The sequence below is a fragment of the Conger conger genome, chromosome 15, assembly GCF_963514075.1.
Source record: "Conger conger chromosome 15, fConCon1.1, whole genome shotgun sequence".
NCBI classification, from domain to species: Eukaryota; Metazoa; Chordata; class Actinopteri; order Anguilliformes; family Congridae; genus Conger; species Conger conger.
The window spans coordinates 34,668,121-34,687,997 of record NC_083774.1 but is presented as its reverse complement, the minus strand read 5'-3'; the positions used below and the strand labels follow the sequence as shown (position 1 = coordinate 34,687,997).

Below are 19,877 nucleotides of genomic sequence, written 5' to 3'. Positions count from 1 at the left end.
GCATCTGGCCCAAATCCGTATGCTGTGAAACCGCACGGCAGGATTCAGCATGCGGCTCAGAGGTCTACAGCTGGCAGTCAGTTGAGCACCGTACCTCAGAGGGGGCAGGCGACCTTTCACCTCGCAGCAGGGCAGCTGTGACTCAAGCCTGGGTGAAGGGTAGGGTGATGCCCCCACATGCCCTCAACTCCCCGCTCCCCCTTCCCCCCCCCCCAAAATTTAAAATTCCTGATGAAGTCATGCCAACCCAACATATTTTCAGAGTAGTTCAACAGACCCACGATGACTTCATGCATGTTTGGGTGAAAGAAGTGTCAACATGATACCTTTGATGTTTCAAGGCTGTAATTATGACCAAGGGTGAGGTAATCGCGCACTCTTTTTCAGTTCTGATTGTTCTGCTTCCAGAGCAACAGCACATCCATGTATGGGAGTCTTGCATGGGCTTCACAATGGGATGCCAGCCTCATCCTAATGCCAATAACCTGAATAATATTAATATAAGATTGTACTTCTGTGCTAAACATTCCAACACTGGTTAAATCTTTTGGTTTGAGTCCCATTTGTGTGTGAAATTGCGTTGTGAAACAGGTTCCTTGTTCCAAACTATTTCCATCACAGCCACAGAAAAATGCTTCAGGCTTCAAAATGACTGATAGTGTCTCCCAATGGGTAGCATTTAGGTAGGAAAATACATGATGAAATATGAGTCTAACATTTTAAGAATGTTCTGATTCAAGGTATTTAAATGCCAGCTCGGACTTTTCCAGTAAATCAAACATACATGTAATCCGTTAAATACACATAATTATTATTATTAGTATTATTTTTTTAATATTAGACTTTGGTTGATTCCACTGAATCAGTGTGTTTTGTGCATATTTATCACAGTTGATAATAATTCTGCAGCCCACTGTATAAAAATGCTGTAAACTAAAAAATCATTAAAAAAACAATTTCCAACATGTGTAAAGCGGTGTGCTTTATTAATGATTCAATGGAATCAAGCATTTTGTCTTTAGTATTTTTGTATTTCCCCAAAAACATGTTCTATAATTATTGCCACTGCTGCAAACACCCCTGGCTAAGATGGCAGCCATCTGACCATAGCTCTCTCTTCCCATCTTAATTCCAATGAGGTTTGGCAAGCTCAAGATGCCTGGTTTTGTTTATTATCCTCAGTAAGGTCTGTCTTTGTGCCACCCTTTCAAAGAGTTTGTTGGTATGGAGGTGCCATTTTATGTTTTATTTTGAGACTTGGTGACCCCAAGACACAACCGATCCCTGCAATTCTTAAACTGTGATCCTTGGGTTACTTATGTTCTCCCTCACCATCTCCCTCACCATCTCCCTCACCGTCCCTGGGGATAATATGCTCTTGTGTCCTCTTCCTGGCGAGTTTGCAACCATGCCATACGTTTTAAACCTGTTTGTTATTGCCCTTAGTGTTTACTGGTATGTTTATCCAGTTTTGTGTTTTGTTTGTACCCATTATCCAACTGGTGATGGTCAGTTACCATCTTCTCAATTGACAGTTCTTTGGCTTTTCCCATTCTGATGGTTGACAAAGGGAATTTGCATGCTTGTTACATCATTTTTATACTGTGGTTTTCAGAAAAGAAATCGATTACTAAAAAGAAATGTAAAAAAATTGAAACATGAGGGTAAATGTAGTTTTCCCATATGTTTGGACATAAAATATATATCATTATCCATGTTGTTTATTATATGCAGCATTTTCTCTCCTTTTTATTAAGGGTGGCAAAAATTCTGGAGCACACTGTAAATAAATAAATCAATAATTGGAGTAGCAAAACTGAATAACCTTCTACGACTGTTGGCTAGGATGATTATTTAGCATTCCTTATTTTAGCATGTTCAAGGGTCATCGGAAAGAAGATGAACCATTAAACTGAACCATTTCAGATCTACGCACGTCACGGTCAAGCGTTGGACTTTTTCCCCGCAAACTGTGTTTTCTGGGTCACACACTGACTTTTGGGGGGGGGGTCCCTTGTTCCCCTTTCTCCCCCAGTGCCTGATCATCGGAGGCGGGCCCTGTGGCCTGCGGACAGCCATCGAGCTGGCCCTTCTGGGGGCCAAGGTGGTGGTGATGGAGAAGCGGGACACCTTCTCCCGGAACAACGTGCTGCACCTCTGGCCCTACACCATCCACGACCTGCGCGGCCTGGGGGCCAAGAAGTTTTACGGCCGGTTCTGTGCCGGAGCCATAGACCACATCAGTGAGTGTCCTCCGCCGTTATCCCGGGCCTCAAACAGCTCCCCGCTCTCTCCCGTCCTGGATCGGCCTGCCGCATGGAGATCAAAGGGAGGGTTCGCCGGTCTCCCACAGCCTGGGGAAGACCGCCCCTGACTGCCTCAGAGCAGTTAATGTGAAGATTCATTCGATTGCAGTCATATGGTTGTGATATTTTTTTTCTTTTGTTGCCTGTTAAATTTGATACAAGTTGGCCTTCAGCATGTCTCCCGGTAGATTTATCACCGCGAGTCTGTCTCGGAGGAATGCACGTCTCTGGATTTACTCCTTTCAGGAGCCTCCTGGACGAGCCTGATCCTATGTAGCCAAAGCCATAAAAACCCCACGAGACTCCCCCGGGAGCAATTAAATGCAGTGCGTTGCATTATACATGATGTGTTGGTATTTCAGCCATAGTTCTTTGTTCAAGCGATGGGGCCCTGTTATCTGCACAGTCAGAAATGAGGTGATTTTCACCGGGTGGGGTGCTTCTGAAGGGCCACTCACTGCTGGCTGAGGTGGCCAGGCTGTGGGAGTGTCTGTCTTTTACATGGAATGAGTATCTGAGCTACCAAGCTAGGCTCTGTGATATCGAACGGCTCAAGACTCCCCAGCCGCAGGGGTCAGAGGTCACAGCGTACCGTGTGCTTTTCGGGTGTGCTCTTGACACTGCTCTTGATTGTGATTGGCCAACAGGTATTCGGCAGCTGCAGCTGATGTTGCTGAAGATCGCGCTGATTGTTGCTGTGGAGGTGCACGTCAACGTGGAGTTCGTCAAACTCCTGGAGCCCCCAGAAGACCAGGAGAACGAAGGTAACTTTCGCTCTAGAAATCGCATGGCTTTTTTGGTCTGCTGGTGTGTTTTGTTCATGTGTTACGGCTTCCTGCTGATGCTCTGGTTCCGAACGTGGCGACACACAACCACTCTACCTTGGAGGCCTGGCAAGGTGGTGCTTTGTTGGGTTGGCAGTAGGTAGCATTGCTACTTCAAAGAATAAATCACCATATCAGTCAGACACCTGCAGTCTTTCTCCGACAGCTGCACATGAACTGCGCTCCTGTTTCCGCAGCGACAGTGCGGTCCAGTATGTGGACACTGAGCATGTCTCTGAAGAGAATGTGTGAATCACTGTGTCCTTCCTAACATGAGCCAAAACAAATGTCTTTGAAAAATTCCAAATTGGGAGAAAAAGAATTTGTGATGTACATTGTCTATGGAAATTTTTTTTACCAGCAGCGACCTGACCCACTCATTAGAGGCAGTGTACTGCTCTCATGGCGATGCAAATTTATCCTTTGCTGATTTGTCATGTAGGGACCAGTCATTCATGTTGTTTATTTTTAGAGAACAGCAGTGCCCGTATATTTAGTTTGCTAATATAGCTGTCAGGCTTTCAAGAGGATTCTAGAAGCATTTGTTTTCGCCCTCCGGTGTTAATATTCCCCTCTGCCTTGTGTCACCGCAGCATTAGCTCCAGCAGGCCAACGCTAAAGCATTAAACAAAGCTTCAGGCCTCCTCACTGTTTAAACCAGTCCCTGACAACCAGCAATAAACAGCAACATCCCCAACTTTGTGTTTAACACAAACGTATGAGGAAAATATCTTCTGGAGGAGTTATCATTCGTACTAAGCCACTTGTGATTACCCCTTCTCTCGAGTCATTCATTTATCAGTGGCTTTGCAGTTGGGTAGATGGGGCCCCTTTACCGATCGAAATGATACCATATCTACAGAAGGGAGCTGATGTTGAAGCAGGTTATTTAGAAACGCCTCTCGCTCTACCCATTCGCAGTGAGCTCCTTCTTTTAAGATGTGGTTCTAAAGTTTTCCTGTGCTGTGGGGGTGGGTCTGGAGCCTACTTATCTGGATTGGCTCTGTACCAGTTTCTTCTCTCCCTCTCTCTCCCTCTCTCTCTCTCTCTCTCTCTCTCTCTCTCTCTCTCTCTCTCTCTCCTCTTCCTCTCTCCATCCTTCCCTCCTCCCTTTCTCTCTCCCTCTTCTCTCTCTCTCTCTCTCTAGCTTTCTCCAGCTCTCTCTCTCCTTTCTCTCTCCCTTTCTTTCTCTCTCCTACCCTGCCTCTCTTTCCTCTTTCCTCTCCCTCTCTCTCTCCTTCCCTCCTTCCCTCCTTCTCTCCTCTCTCACTCTCTGTAGCTCTCTCTCCTCTCTCCCTCTGTCTCACGGTGTTCGATAACGGCAATGGGAGACCGAAGGTTATTGTCTCTCCAGTGCGGTCACTTGGATACCCGGCGTCACCCAAGGGTGCTTTTCTTAAATAAGGCGACATAAATCTAACCCCCACCAACCCTCCTCCCCTGTGACACGACATATCCTTTAGGAAAAACGCTTTCCTCACCTGCTGTTTTTCTGCGATATAATGTTGCAGGAGCCTTGGCTCGGTGTTTGGTGGGGTGTCCGATTCTCCTTGCGTGTCAGGAACCCCCCGGGCCAAGAAGTTTTTTTAAAGAAGATAAACCCACCAAGCAACTCTATACATAGGGCCAGTGTACAGCGAACAGGGGCGTTCATGCTGATACAGCATTTCATTTCAAAACTGGAAAGAAAATGTGCTCTGGCTGCCCAGTTTACAGCCACTTCTCCAGCCATCTTGGGTAGCTGTAGGTGTGGCAGTACTCAGTCTATTTGGCCTGCCGTATCTGTTAGCTAATTGTTTCTAAAATGTTCTAGCAACTGCTGCTTCCTCCCCTGCCACATTAGATTATAAAGTAATTGATTATGGAGTTATTGATTATGGAGTTATTGCCATCAATTCTGCTCTACCTTAAAGGGAAATGGACAGTGTTTAATCATAGATCTATTACCTGTGACTGCAGTAGTGAATACATTAATAACATTTAATTCATAATGAAAGTCTGTGCCCTCTACACAAAGTTAGTGCAGGGAGATGGAACAGTTGACAGTGTAGTGCAATTGGAGGGAACGGGGCCTGTGGCTAAAATGTTGCGCGTTCGATTGCCATTGGCTGTGGCACAAATTTTCAACCAATGAGCTTCAATTATTGTAAAGCTATACGATGTTTTGGTACAGAGTGTCGGTCCGTCAACTGCTTTTTTTGAATTTAGGGACTATAAACACAGGCAGAGGGTGAGTCAACATGTCAGTGAGCCTTTTTCAATGATAGAAAGGGATTTAACAATGTTTTAACACAAACATCTTACCTATTCTGCCTTTAAGCAAGTATATGAGAGGTAATGACACAAGAATGCAGAATTGCTTGCTCTTCCTCTTGCACCTCTGTAATGTAAACCCCCTAGGTCTCCACTGACACTCAGTAATCAATGTGTTCCTGCACGGTGTCTTCATTTGCAACGCCTGAGAAGATGTCACATGACGCCATTCCTTTTGTCGAATGTTGTCCAGATTAGGCAGATAATCCTTCTTGGCCGCGTTTATAGATATCCTAACTGCAGCCCCTCTGGAGTAAACATGGCAACCCTGGTGAACATGTTATGTTGTGTAATGTATCTTGGTGTGATGCTGTAGAACGTCCCCCCAGGACTCATGTACATTTGTCGGATCTCTCTCTCTCCCCCCTCTCTGTCCCCGCTTCAGGGCCCGGGTGGAGAGCGGAGGTCAGACCTGCCGACCATCCTGTCTCCGAATTCGATTTCGACGTGGTGGTGGGGGCGGATGGGCGACGGAACACGCTGGAAGGTGAGAAGAGGGCGGTGACTACGCGGTATCAGATATCTGCGGTGACTGCAGTTTTGAAGCATACCCTAGGGTTTTTATCCAGAGAATGAATTCAAAAGTATGCAGTGCCATGCATGCAATTGATATCTGACACCTTCTCCTCCCCCTTCCCCCAGGTGGAGGATGTATAGAAATGAAATTTAAAAACAACTCAACACGCTGATTATACAGTAGTTTGCCATCTTCAAGGGCCTTGCATTTTAATGTATGTAGTCTTTCTGAAAACATTTCATTTGCTCCAGTTCTTATTACCATGTATCCATTAGGCTATGTATATAATCCTATCCAGGATCCAGGTCCAGGATAAGCATTAGGTGAAGACTGTTTTGTCTTTTATTCTGGTTGGCTACCTGGGTGGGGTCTACAGCTAATAGGACCTTTAAAGGGTTTTCCTGTGATGGTCTTTTTACAATTCAGTCCGCCTTCCAAATCCACCTTCACCAGTCGTGGAGCCGTGAACTCTGAGCTGGCCTCTGTGAATCCTGGTTCACGTATAATTTGGGAGAGTCTGCTCCATGATGATGTCGCTGGCTTCCCGGCCTGGGCTCTGCGGCCCATGTGACCTGTCGGCGGGGCAGACCCTCGACCATCGTCTGGCCCGGACCAGCCTCCGTCATGAACATCCGCCATTCTCTCGTCCATCATGTTTACCGTTTACGCCACTCCGACCGCTGGCTTTTTCCTAAAAAAGGAGATTTCTTCTAGTCTAAAAATAACAACACGAATTTGGCCGGTCCTATAATCGTGAAATTCGGAAAAAAGAAATTAGCCGCCCTGCTGCGTTTTAGCTTTTCCAGTGGCTGAAGGGGAAGAGTTTAAATATAGCCCAGATGGTACCAAACTAACAATTAACAAGGCACGCAGAGGCATTCGGAAAGAGTGATGCGACTGGGAAAGTTTGCACAATAGCAAAGCACATTGGTAATCTATAACGCATAACAAAATGGAACGTTCTAGTGTATACCTAGTAGTACCCCTCAGAATGATTGGTGTTAATGTGCCATTACACCGGTAAACACACAGAAACACTGCAGTGACTTTATTGCTCTGGGTTCACTCCCTGGCACAACTTTTTTGTGACCGAAGTTCAAGAGTTAACACTGCAGAGTTGCTCTTGGAATTTGAGCACGTCCTGATGGGTCTCAGATTGCGAAATGCACCCCTTGAGAATTATTATTTATTTGTCGGCAGAGCGCAAGATGTTTTCTTATAAAGTATGCTCCTTCAACATTGTAAGTCTCTCAGAAAAGGAACATACAGACCCCACTCCAATATCCCCCCCCCGCCCCGGGTCCTTCCAGGTGCAGGAAAAGCTGCATTACTGTGGAATTCTGCCGGGTTGCAGTTGGGTCAGACTCGCGTACGGGCGGAGCTCTCTGTGTCCCCCTCTCACCCTCGCCCTCGGCCCAGACGCCATTCTGCCTCTTTTCATTGGGTTACAGGCCTGGCCTTTCCCCGCCCTGGTCTTAAAATATCTCCCCTGATTTGTGCCGAGTCGACAGGTTTCCCCTTGACTTAACATTGAGGCGCCCTTTGGGGGAGGGTTCGTAATCCCTCTGTCTTCCGCCCCTCAGGGTTCCGGAGGAAAGAGTTCCGCGGAAAGCTGGCCATCGCCATCACCGCCAACTTCATCAACCGCAACACCACGGCCGAGGCCAAGGTGGAGGAGATCAGCGGCGTGGCCTTCATCTTCAACCAGAAGTTCTTCCTGGAGCTCAAGGAGGAGACCGGTAAGCCAGCCGACAGTGCATTTATTCAGCCAACCCCAGTCCTGCCAGGAGCTATGTGGGGTTGAGGGCCTTGCTCAAGGGCTGTACTTATCGTGGTTACACTGGGGTTCGAACCACCAACCTTCCTGTTCCCAGTCGAGCACCTTAGCCACTAGGCTATAGGCTGCCCCGTCTCCTCTGCCCCACCCTCACTGAATATAATGAAGGAAGCGAAGAGAGATGGAGAGAGAGGAGGAATAAGCCCTGCACAGAATGAGAGGGATAGAGCTTTGGAAACAGGTGTGTAGTTGTCGTGCCAGCAGAGGTTTGGAGAGAGTGAAAAGAAAGCAAGAAAGAAAGTGAGGTATGTAGAAAGGCTGAGAAATGAAAAGGAACATTTGCGATGAAGCGAATTGGCGAAATTGACAAAAAGAGGCTTATTGAAAGGCAGAGAGAGAAGATTTGACATATGACTAAGATGAAAGAATTGAATTTGAAAGAGAAAAATTTGGCGGAGAGAGAGTGCAAGACAGAGTTTTATAGAGATGGATAGAAATTGTAAGTGAGAAAGCCGACATCTTCTGGAGCTTGAAATGAGGAGTGCCCCTTCACTCGCCTGTAGTATCCCAGAGTGCATTGGGGAGGTGTATTTATGGCTGAGTGTGCTGCATGCACTCCCGTCTTGGTGGGAGAACATTCCTCGTGCTCAGACGCAGACTGGCTAAGAGGGCGTGGGAGTGAACTAGCGCTAAAGGAGTCCTTTCGGGTGGGGCAGCCGTTACTCTTCTTGTCCAGGAGATAGGTCAGTGTGCAAACGGGCCGGAACTCCCCCCCCCCCCCCCCCCCCCCACACTTCTCCAGGCCTGGGTCAAATAGTCGTTTTGAATACAAATACTTTCATGTGCCCGATTGCTCTTGCCTGGTCCGATTGAAACAACAAAGAGGACTGGGAGGCTTGGAGTTCTTGATTTCATGGGTTCCAATACACCACACACATGCTCATTAACCCTTTCTGTCTGCCTTATGGCACTCAAGCACAACTACCGTAAAATAAACTCTAAGTGACGTTGGGCTCTGGTACGGGCATTAGCGTCGGTGCTAAGTGACGTTGGGCTCTGGTGCGGGCATTAGCGTCGGTGCTAAGTGACGTTGGGCTCTGGTACGGGCATTAGCGTCGGTGCTAAGTGACGTTGGGCTCTGGTGCGGGCATGGGCGGCCTGTAGCGTAGTGGTTAAGGTAAATGACTGGGACACGCAAGGTTGGTGGTTCTAATCCCGGTGTAGCCACAATAAGATCTGCACAGCCGTTGGGCCCTTGAGCAAGGCCCTTAACCCTGCATTGCTCCAGGGGAGGATTGTCTCCTGCTGAGTCTAATCAACTGTATGTCGCTCTGGATAAGAGCGTCTGCCATATGCCAATAATGTAATGTAATGTAATGCTAAGTGACGTTGGGCTCTGGTGCGGGCATTAGCGTCGGTGCTAAGTGACGTTGGTCTTCTGTCTCTCAGGGGTGGACCTGGAGAACATCGTGTACTACAAGGACAACACTCACTACTTCGTCATGACGGCGAAGAAGCAGAGCCTGCTGGACAAGGGCGTCATCATTCATGTGAGCGTTCCGGCCTTTCCCCGGCTCATTACCCACCCCACCTACAGACAGTCCCCACATCGCAATGCTACCGTCACCTCGTTGCTTTGTATAAATCACTGTCATTCTTTGTTTACACAGCCACCCCATTAAGCTCTTTAAAGCCCCCCCCCCCCCAACCCCCAGTATTGCTTTAAATCACCCCCCCCCCCCCTCATTAAAGTGTTCAAATCACCCCTGCACTACCCTTTTTTTAAATCCTTTGCTTTGCTATTTACTGTTGGTCGGTAATCATGATAAATGTTTATGCCACAGGCCAATGGTGTCATCAGTGCTGCTGCCAATTTTATTCCAGCTTGCGTGGTCATTACATTATTTCATATAGTTTCTGTATTTTGCTCTGTGTATGCGAGCACTGTTTTAAAAAAATTCTAAGCACATAATTTTTTCTGCGTTGTGCTCCAGTTACCTACCTCACACTGTGGCATGAGACAAGGTAGCAGAGTCAGGAATCATTGTTAGCCAAGAGAGGAACTCGCAAACCGGCTCAACGAGCTGTATACCAGTGCACACCGTGCAAATAACCTGAAGGCCCACATGGTTAACAGACTGGACGTGTCAGATTTCCCACCTCTGTCTTGAGAGGTTTACTGGTGCTGTTGGTGGCCCAGATCCCAGTGAGTCACGCCCTGACATGATTCATAAAAACACGCTCATCTGTACGGCATGTTATCACACTGTACTAATGCCTTGTGATGTTTTTTTAAATTAAAAAAATAAAAATTATTTTCCTTCAGGGAACATGAATGATAGCAGGAAATGTTACGTGTGATTCACTGACTTTTTGTTAAGTAAGTCACTGAGTGCGATGGGACGACATCTGTTTACTCTGTTATTTCGAAATGTACAAATTCACGTTGAAGAAGCAGATGTCAGAAGGTGTCATTACTATAAATGCCATGGACGTGCTGTTACATACACAGAACTGTCAAAATAAAGGAAACGTTTCTGTAAAGTGGAGGTACAAATGTACTGAAGGCAGGTGTTTCCACACAGATGTGGTTCCTGAGTTAATTAAACAGTTGACATCCCAGCATGGTTGTGTGTAGCCATTATTTTGGATACCATGCCTAGGAGAAGAGATCTCCCTGATTTTGTAAGAGGGGTGGTTGTTGGGGCACGTTCAGCTGGAACTTGCTGATGTTTCGGGAGAAACAGTGGCTTCGGTCAGTGAAGTCTGAGGGGATGACCTCATCAACTGGTCTGTTCATTGGATATACAGTGGCTTCAGAAAGTATTCAGACCCCTTCACTTTTAGCACACTTTGTTGTGTTGTAGATTTTCAGTCTACACTCAATAACCTGTGATGACAAAGTGAAAACCTGTTTTCAGAATTTCTCATTTCTAAAGTATTCAGACCCTTAATTCAGTACTTTGTTGAAGCCCCTTTGTACAGCTTGGGAGTCTTCTTGGGTCACTACACGCTTTGCAAACCTGGGTTTGGGCAGTTTATTTTTCTTGGCAGATCTCATCCATTCTGACGGAACTTGAGAGGAAGTGTCTGTGAACTGCCATCTTCAGGTCTCTCTACAGATGTTCCATGGGGTTTAAGTCTGGGCTTTGGCCGGGCCACTCAAGGACAGACAGAGACTTGACCCAAATCCACTCCAGTGTTGTCTTGGCTGTATGCTCCGGGTCATTGTCATGCTGAAATGTGAACTGTCGCTCCAGTCTGAGGTCACATGCTCTCTGGAGCAGGTTTCCTTTAAGGACCTTGCTGTATTTGGTTGTATTCTTCCTTCCCTCAATTCTGCCCAGTCTCCCTGTGTACCTGGTACTGAGAAGCACCCCTATAACATGATGCTGCCACCACCATGCTTCACCGTGTTGGTCAGGTGATGAGCAGTTCAATTTTTGTCTCATCAGACCAGAGAATCTTTTTCCTCATGCTCTTAGTCCTTCTAAACACTGTTTGGCAAACTCTAAACTCAAAAGTTCATTCAGTGTTTTCACTTCATTGTGGGTTATTGAGTGTAGATTGGCCAAAAATAGACATTTTAACCATTTAATATTAAATCTACTACACAATAAAGAAAAAAAGAAAATAAATACTTGCTCAAATACTGAATATTTTCTGAAGCCACTGTAAGTGCTCGGGAAAAGCAACAACCCTAAATCGGTTGTCATGTTTTGGCCCAATTCAAGAATTTTGGATGTCAAAACATTTCTGTAATATTGTACATTTTATTTTTATGGAATGTCCCTTGTAGTGTTGGTTTTAGCATAGTGCAATGTATGGTTCTTGAGATCATTGTAAGACCAGAGACTTGCATCATCTTCAGGGGGCAATAATTAATTGCGGGTCTTAGAGTACAAATTAGTCTAGGGTGTGAACTGGAAGTTGCATCAAGACGGACCGTCTTCAAATCTCATCTTCCTCTGCCATTAATCTAAAAGGCACGTTTCTCTAAGCTGTTATGCTTTTTATCACACTTGTATGTACATTTCACCGAATAATTAACACTAAGCATGTGTAGGAACCCCCTAAATACACCAAAAAGTGAAAGTATTTGGGAGATGAAGGAAACGCGTATAGTCTGACCAGGTGGAACGGGGTTAATTTAATTTTGTTCTTGTTTATCTGACTCTAAAAGATAAGTTCAACTGCTCCTCTGACTTTACCAACAAAATGTGAAAATACATTTTTTGTTGAACAGTTTCCTGAATCCTGGCTTTGTGCGAGAGAGTGACTCCAGAGCGTATTTTAACAGCTAAGTCCTTGTAATGGTCCAGCTACCTGAGTTTGTCAGATGTTTCATAATTGATGTCTAAAGCAAAAGGAAACCCCATTAATTGGCGGTAAACGGTTCTTATAATGACAGTGAAAGCATCTTTACAAAATACAGAGTACTATTTCAGACATCGCATCTGTTAAATTACAGGCTCCCAGCAGTGCTGTGAAGTGTCTTTCATGTGGTTTATGAAGCAGTGTGTACTTGATGGTGCTTGTGTTTGGGTGGCACTTTGGCTCCTATCGAAGGTAGACAAGGTTTGTTCTGGGCTTATAACCCTTGGAACATTCCCTCAACCTTTGAAAGACCTGCTAAGTTGGGGCGCTTCAACCCTGGTCCTGGAGTCTTCTTGGTAGGCTCAATGCTTGCTCTTAATTATGCAGTTGGCTCATCCCATTGGGATTTCGGGTATAAATGTATGGATGGTTTTTTGAAAGCAAAGAACCTGGGTGCATCACAGCTCTCTAGAACCAGAGTGGGAAAACCCCTGAGCTGCATGCTTTGTGGAGGGGAGGCTGGGAAGAAGCGGGGGGGGGACCGTGTCTTCTGTGTCTTCGGTAAAGCCATTTGAACAGGACAATGAGACGGGCATTGGAGAAACGAGCCTCTTTTCACACAAATCACCGCTGCTCATTATTCACAGAATGTGGAGATGAGGATCGAAATCAGAAACGTCTCTCCCTCTCCAGGACTACATCGACACAGAGATGCTCCTGAGCAGCGAGAACGTGAGTCAGGAGGCCCTGCAGTCCTACGCCCGTGAGGCCGCCGACTTCGGCACCAACTACCAGCTGCCCTCCCTGGACTTCGCCATCAACCACTACGGCCAGCCGGACGTGGCCATGTTCGACTTCACCTGCATGTACGCCTCGGAGAACGCCGCCCTGGTCCGGGAGCGCTTCGGACACCAGCTGCTGGTGGCGCTCGTGGGGGACAGCCTGCTGGAGGTATACGCACGTTTTCATTTTTAGATTTCATTTTTATGTTAATGAGCACACACTTCCTGCTAACGTGACCTTACATTTTTTCCAAAGGGACTTATTTCTATGGTCTTTGATGGAAACAAACGAATGGTACATTGTAAAATAAAAATACCATGAGGTTAGCAGCATGACTAACTGAACTCTTACCGGCAGGTTGAACTGAATTATAATGTACCCCTGCTGTAGCCCCTGGGGGACCCCGCACTGTGTGAATAAATTAGCATGGCCTTCTCAGGTGACCAGTTGGATAACGGACTGCTCACTATTATTCCTCAAATGATATCTATGGTCCCGAGGAGTCAGATCGATTTGTGTGATTGGCTTTCAGCGTTATTGGGGTGTTGGTAACTGATGGTCTCTGGTGAAACTGATGACTGTATATTATAAAGACATCTCGGTGGTAACCCGGAATGCTACCAGAGTTTATCAGATTGAAATGACACGTCAGACTTTGATCAGAACCTCTGCTCTCTGTCAGCGGAGGCAGGCTCAAATTTCGTTCAGCTCCCAATACACGCAGGTATGTGAAATGCGTGCGCAACCATTCCTGACATGCTGCCACTCGTTTGAAGGTGGATATCGTGAGAATAATGTGTTCCTTTTGGCAGTTTTTCCTTTCCAGATTACAGTGATAACTTTTCCATACCCTTTATAACACTGTTTATATAAAAAATAAAAAAACAACCCTGCTGACAAAGCCTTTATCTATTTTTTGCCTGTGTTTTACTATACCCTTATCAGTTGTATTTGAAGCCAAGTTATTGTATATGTGTGTGGTTGTTGCTGGTCTCATTTGTCAGGTTAGAGAAAGTGACCGTTTTAGGTCAGTTAAGTGGGTGTACTGATTACTGGTATCTGGTCAGTGGTCATATTTGGTCAGGTCAGTGGTGTGGTCATATTGGGTCAGGTCAGTGGTGTGGTCATATTGGGTCAGGTCAGTGGTGTGGTCATATTGGGTCAGGTCAGTGGTGTGGTCATATTGGGTCAGGTCAGTGGTGTGGTCATATTTGGTCAGGTCAGTGGGGGTGGTCATATTGGGTCAGCTGGGGTTAACAAAGTCGCTTTGGATAAAACGCATCAGCAAAATGACACATTTTAAAAAAGCTTCTCTCTCTCCCCCAGCCCTTCTGGCCTATGGGAACAGGATGCGCCCGCGGGTTCCTGGCTGCCTTCGACACAGCGTGGATGGTGAGGAGTTGGGCGCAGGGCAGGACCCCCCTGGAGATCCTGGCCGAAAGGTCAGTACGTGTGGGTGGGGGTGGCAGTGTTGCCATGACAAACTCGCAGGGTCACCGCGGCCTCACATGACAAATGGAAAAGAGGACTTTAGAATGAGTTTACTTTAAATACATGCTGCATCGCACGAGTGATATGATATCATCATCATGTCCATGATCTTTTTGTTTAGTTCTGTTTAATTACCCTCGGTTAGCCATTGGTTGTGTCTGTGATGTCGACAAATATGAATTGTTAAAAAAATAATAATAATAATTGTATTTTTTTATTTTTTTATTTTTTTTATTTTTTTGTGTACCAGATGCTAATAGACTTGATATGTTCTTTGAAGATATTTAGGACACACTATTTCATGGTACTTGTTTTAGTCTAGAATATACACTCACCAAGCACTTTATTAGGAACATTTAAACTTTATTACACTTATTCATGCAATTATCTAATCAGCCAATTGTGTGGTAGCAGTGCAATTCATACAATCATGTAGATACGGGTCAGGAGCTTCAGTTAATGTTCACTTCAAATGTCAGAATGGGAAAAAAATTAGATCTAAGTGACTTTGACCGTGGAATGATAGTTGGTGGCAGGCTTGAGTATCTCAGAAACTGATGATCTCCTGGGATTTTCACACACACACTCTCTAGAGTTTGCAAAGAATGGTTCAAAAGCAAACAAAAACATCCAGTGAGCAGCGGTTCTCCAGGCCTTGTTAATGAGAGACGTCAGAGCGGAAAGGCCAGACTGACAGGAAGGTGACAGTAATGCAAATAACCGCACATTACAACAGTGGTATGCAGAAGAGCATCTCTGAACACACAACACGCAACACGTCATAACTCTTAAGTGGAGAGGCTACAGCAGTAGAAGTCTAATAAATACACCCAGTGAGCACTTTATTAGGTATGTGAAAATTGAATGAACTGCAGGTAAGGTAGTGGCCAGGTTTTCACTCGTTTGTCTTGTCTCTAGGGAAAGCATTTATAGGCTCTTGCCCCAGACAACCCCAGAAAACATCACAAAGAACTTTGAGCAGTATACCATAGACCCAGTCACCCGGTACCCCAACCTCAACTCCAACTGTGTCAGGCCTCTCCAGGTGAGTCGAGCGGAAACATTTCACTGTGTTTTTACATGGTTGTGCACACCTCTATCAGCACGGCAGCACTGTTGCTACTTTACATTGCAAGATGGACTTACACATTGAAACCATTCATTCGATAAATGCCTGGAGGTTTTTTGTCATTTATTGTCATTCTCCTGCTTAGTCAACACCCTACAGTTGATGCCTCTTTGACGCTGATTTTACGGGCAAAGGTCCCTTTCTAACCTAATTTATTTCCACCTTTCCTTAATGTACAGCATGTGGCTATGCTTGTGCACTGATAACACACTCTCACATCCTCTTTCTCCCTCCCTCTCTCTCTTCCTCCCTGTCTCTCAACTTCTCTCTTTCTCTTTTCTCACTCTCTTACCTGGTCTCCTTTGCTCCCTCCCTCCCCCGCAGGTGAAGCACCTCTACAGCAGCGGGGAGCTGCAGCCCTGCTCCCTGGAGAGAGCCAGCTCCGTGCGCAGACCAGTTAATCGCCGGGGTGAGTCAGTGCTGCGGTGGCTTAGCGTGTCTGTGCACTCTGCCTCCATTCCCTCCTCTCTCTCTCGCCCCTCCCCTCCCTCCCTCCCTCCCTCCCTCCCTCCCTCTCGCTCCCTCTCGCTCTCCCCCTCCCTCCCTCCCTCCCTCCCTCTCTCTCTCTCGCTCCCTCTCGCTCCCTCTCGCTCCCTCTCGCTCTCTCCCCCCCCCCTCTCTCTCCCCCTCCCTCCCTCCCTCCCTCTCCCCCTCCCTCCCTCCCTCTCCCTCTCCCTCTCCCTCCCTCTCTCTCTCTCTCTCTCTCTCTCTCTCTCTCTCTCTCTCTCTCTCTCTCTCTCTCTCTCTCTCTCTCTCTCTCTCTCTCTCTCCCTCCCTCCCTCTCCCTGTACACTGAGGCTTGAGCACGGCGTGCCTCTTGCCGGTATCTCCACTCCAGCTGGGCTCCTGAGGTGGCTGAAAACATTAAACAGACACGCACTGATTCCAGCCGCTGCCCTGAGAGCCGGCTCTAAAAACGCCAGCGGAAACGGCCCTCTCCCAGCCCATTGGAAGCAGGGGTCAGAATGGCGAATTCCATCCGCAAGCAACCCCCCCGCCCCCCGTTCCTCTGAGGGATACTCTAAAGCTAATGAGAGGGGCTTACCCAGAAGTGAGAGGGACTTTACGACTCCCTAATAGAAGCCGTCGGCTCGTTTGCTTGCTCTGTGAAAGTTCGGTGTTTATCTCCGTTCTGGGAGTTGGATGGTGTCGGAGCTGTTTTTCCAAGCAGATTAATGACCACAAGGGGGACTTTAGTTTCTGGATGCCCTGCAGGCTTACCGTACCAAGGGGTATAGCCCAATACTTTTTGGGCCTCACATCTGTATCTCCGTGTAAATCGCGTTTGTTTGAAATACCAATGCCCATTCACTGCTAAAATAGATATCCATCCGATTAGTAGTGGGTTAAAATGATTATTTAAAGCCACAACACTGTTTATCTCACCCCCTTCTCTGTGAACGTGCTGAAGTTGAAACCCCCTACCCGCACGCCATTGGCTGTGGCAGTTAGAACTTATTTTCAACTAATGAGCTTGAATTATTGTACAGCTGTACAATGTTTTGGTACAGCTGTACAATGTTTTGGTACAGAGTGTCCCATAACCTGTATATTTTGAAACCCGAATTTAAGGACTCTAAACGCAGGCAGAGGCTCAGTCAGCATGTCAGTGAGCCTTTTTCAATGACAGGAAGGGATTTGCAATGGTCTTGTAACAATGTTTTAACACATAATTCGTACCTATTGTACCTTTAAATATGATTAAACTGTCCATTTCCTGTGGGAGATGTGCCTCATCCCTTGTGTCAGTGGGCTGTTCTGTGTTCAGCGAGAGCCTCAGCCTGGTTTAAGGTTGGGTTATAAAGGGATGGATCAGTGTTCTGGGACAGACTAGTGTGAAGGAGAAATTCTTCAACACCGCGTCTAGAAATATCTTGAAGTATTTGTTCAGTCCTATCTGTGACTGATTCTGAACCCACTTTCCTTGCATGTCTTCATACACTTCTTTGTGACTTCAGTGAGTCAGGAAAGCACGGTTTCCTGGTGACATCTGAAACGTTATCCGTATATTATGATACTGAATCTCATTGTGGATTTGGCCCCAGAACCTCCCACAATAGCCTGGCAGCCACCCTCCGCAAACAGTGATATCGGCCCGCATTACACGATGCCGGGCTGGGCATGCCCTGACTAAAGCCCCAGGGGAAGCCTGCACCCTGCTCTTTATCTCCCATTCAGCCTGGCTGCTTTCTCCGGGTTGCTTCTTTTCAAAGAGATTCTGCCACGATGACCTCATTTGGTTTCATTTCATCGTGTGCGGTTTTAATGCGCTTTTTTTTTTTTTTTCTTCTATGTCACGGGATGACGTCAGTGCTGCCGTCCTCACTGACTCCCCCTTTCCTTTTGGGCTGCCGCCCCTCCCGCAGAGTCTGAGGTTCGACCCAGCAGGCTGCTGACCTGGTGTCAGAAGCAGACGGAGGGCTACAGGAACGTGAACGTGTCCGACCTCACCTCCTCCTGGAAGAGCGGCCTGGCTCTGTGTGCTCTCATCCACCGCTTCAGGGCCGACCTCATGTGAGACAATGCACACACTGTATACCACAACGCACTCTCTGTATACCACAACGCACACACTGTATATCACAATGCATACTCACTGTATATCACACGCACACACTGTATATCACAATGCATACTCACTGTATATCGTACACGCACTGTATATCACACGCACACTCACTGTATATCACAATGCACACACTATCACATGTACAGTCACTGTATATCACACGCACTGTATATCACACACACACACACACACACACACACACACACACACTGTATATCACATGCACTGTATATCACACTCACTGTATATCACAATGCATACTCAGTGTATATCACACTCACTGTATCACAATGCACATTCAGTGTATATCACACTCACTATATCACTCACACGCACACTCACTATATCACTCACACGCACACTCACTGTATATCACTCACACGCACACTCACTGCATATCACAATGCACACTCACTGTATATCACAAAACACACTTTGTATATCACAAGCTTTTTGTCTATATGGACGCATGCTGTGTATACCCCTGTGGAGTACACTGGGTACAGCAGTCCACCAAGTATAGTGCAACAGACTCAAGATGCATGCCACGCATATCACAACTTACACTGGGAATATTATGATTTGCTCTGAATACATTTCAACTTGTACAGCACTGTACAGCGCAACACAAACTGTCAGTGCAGATCTTATGCACATACAATAACTGACATTGTGTATAGCCTACTACACACTACACACCCCACACACTAAATGTTGCTGTTTATACTCAAAACACACACTAGATCACAACACTATATGCTGACATTTTGTGTTTTGTGAGACGCACGTTTTTTACACCACAAACGGCTTCATGGCTTGTAAGATATCACAACATCATAAGTTAGCATTAACTTCAGGACTAAGGCTTCACTGAAAGTTGACAAATTTGAAAAGGTGACATTTTGCACTTTGGTTGCTTTGGTGTCCCTGTTATCAAACCATTTTTGCCTCACACACACTGTTGGAGTATGTTTACCCTGTAGAGAACCTCATATCTTTAAATTCCTTCACTTATTGTGCACAGGTTTTGCATTCGTTTTTTTTCTTCTTTTTTTTTTTTTTTACAGTAAACCTGTCTATAGTGTTTTTTTTAAGATGAGTGATTACTTATGAGAATGCCATGTGGGTATTTGCTCTGTTAACCTCACCTTCCTGAACCCTCATTGCGTAAAACAAACATAGCAGAGCAGAGAACAGTCATTTTATTGCCTGAAAACTGTTCCATTACTGAGCCTTCTTTGAGAAAGAGATCTCCCTCTCTGTGTCAGAGGTGTATGAGATAAGACACAGGCACAAAGGAGCCTGTTCCAGTACTGATAGCATTGTCATGTTCCATTGCCCTCAGAGGACAGTTTAATAATCCTGTCAGCAGTAAATGACAAGTCTGGAATGATAAGACTGGACAATAGTCACTTTTTCTGTCGCGTCCAGGAGTGATGCACAGAAGGAAATGCGTTATGCTTTGAAAGTTCTAGCAACGTCGCGCTAACGCTCTGTTAGCGTTTTTAAGTCCTACACCAGTCTCTTCCTCTGCACCCACAGCGACTTTGACTCACTCAACGAGGAGGACTCGGCCAAGAACAACCAGCTAGCTTTCGATGTCGCCGAACGGGAGTTTGGCATCTCGCCCGTCACCACTGGGAAAGAAATGGCCGCCGACCGCGAACCGGACAAGCTCAGCATGGTCATGTACCTCTCCAAGTTCTACGAGTTGTTCAGGGGCGCGCCCATCCCAGTCTCAGGTAAGCTGGGCTGTGACTCTGCCCATTCCCCTGGCTCTTTCAGCCTCTCTTCCTGTTAATTTTCTTTGCCGACAAGTTTCTATGGACTCTTAACCCGATTACCTTCTTT

At 46.3% G+C, this 19,877-nt stretch overlaps 1 protein-coding gene across 5 annotated transcripts in view; it reads left to right on the top strand.

The window, feature by feature from the left end:
• The window catches only part of LOC133111704 (F-actin-monooxygenase mical2b-like), a 93,604-nt gene that overhangs the window by 18,870 nt on the left and 54,857 nt on the right, over positions 1-19,877 (top strand). For all 5 annotated transcript variants that reach the window (XR_009705008.1, XR_009705010.1, XM_061222247.1 and 2 more), the window contains exons 3-13: positions 2,036-2,243; positions 2,954-3,070; positions 5,829-5,930; positions 7,544-7,699; positions 9,187-9,287; positions 12,748-13,005; positions 14,164-14,279; positions 15,247-15,373; positions 15,782-15,866; positions 17,824-17,971; positions 19,569-19,768. Coding sequence is in view for 3 of the 5 variants with exons in the window: in XM_061222247.1 (XP_061078231.1) it covers positions 2,036-2,243; positions 2,954-3,070; positions 5,829-5,930; positions 7,544-7,699; positions 9,187-9,287; positions 12,748-13,005; positions 14,164-14,279; positions 15,247-15,373; positions 15,782-15,866; positions 17,824-17,971; positions 19,569-19,768 (1,618 nt within the window). In the remaining 2 variants the exon portion in view is untranslated. The remainder of the gene's footprint in view (positions 1-2,035; positions 2,244-2,953; positions 3,071-5,828; positions 5,931-7,543; positions 7,700-9,186; positions 9,288-12,747; positions 13,006-14,163; positions 14,280-15,246; positions 15,374-15,781; positions 15,867-17,823; positions 17,972-19,568; positions 19,769-19,877) is intronic.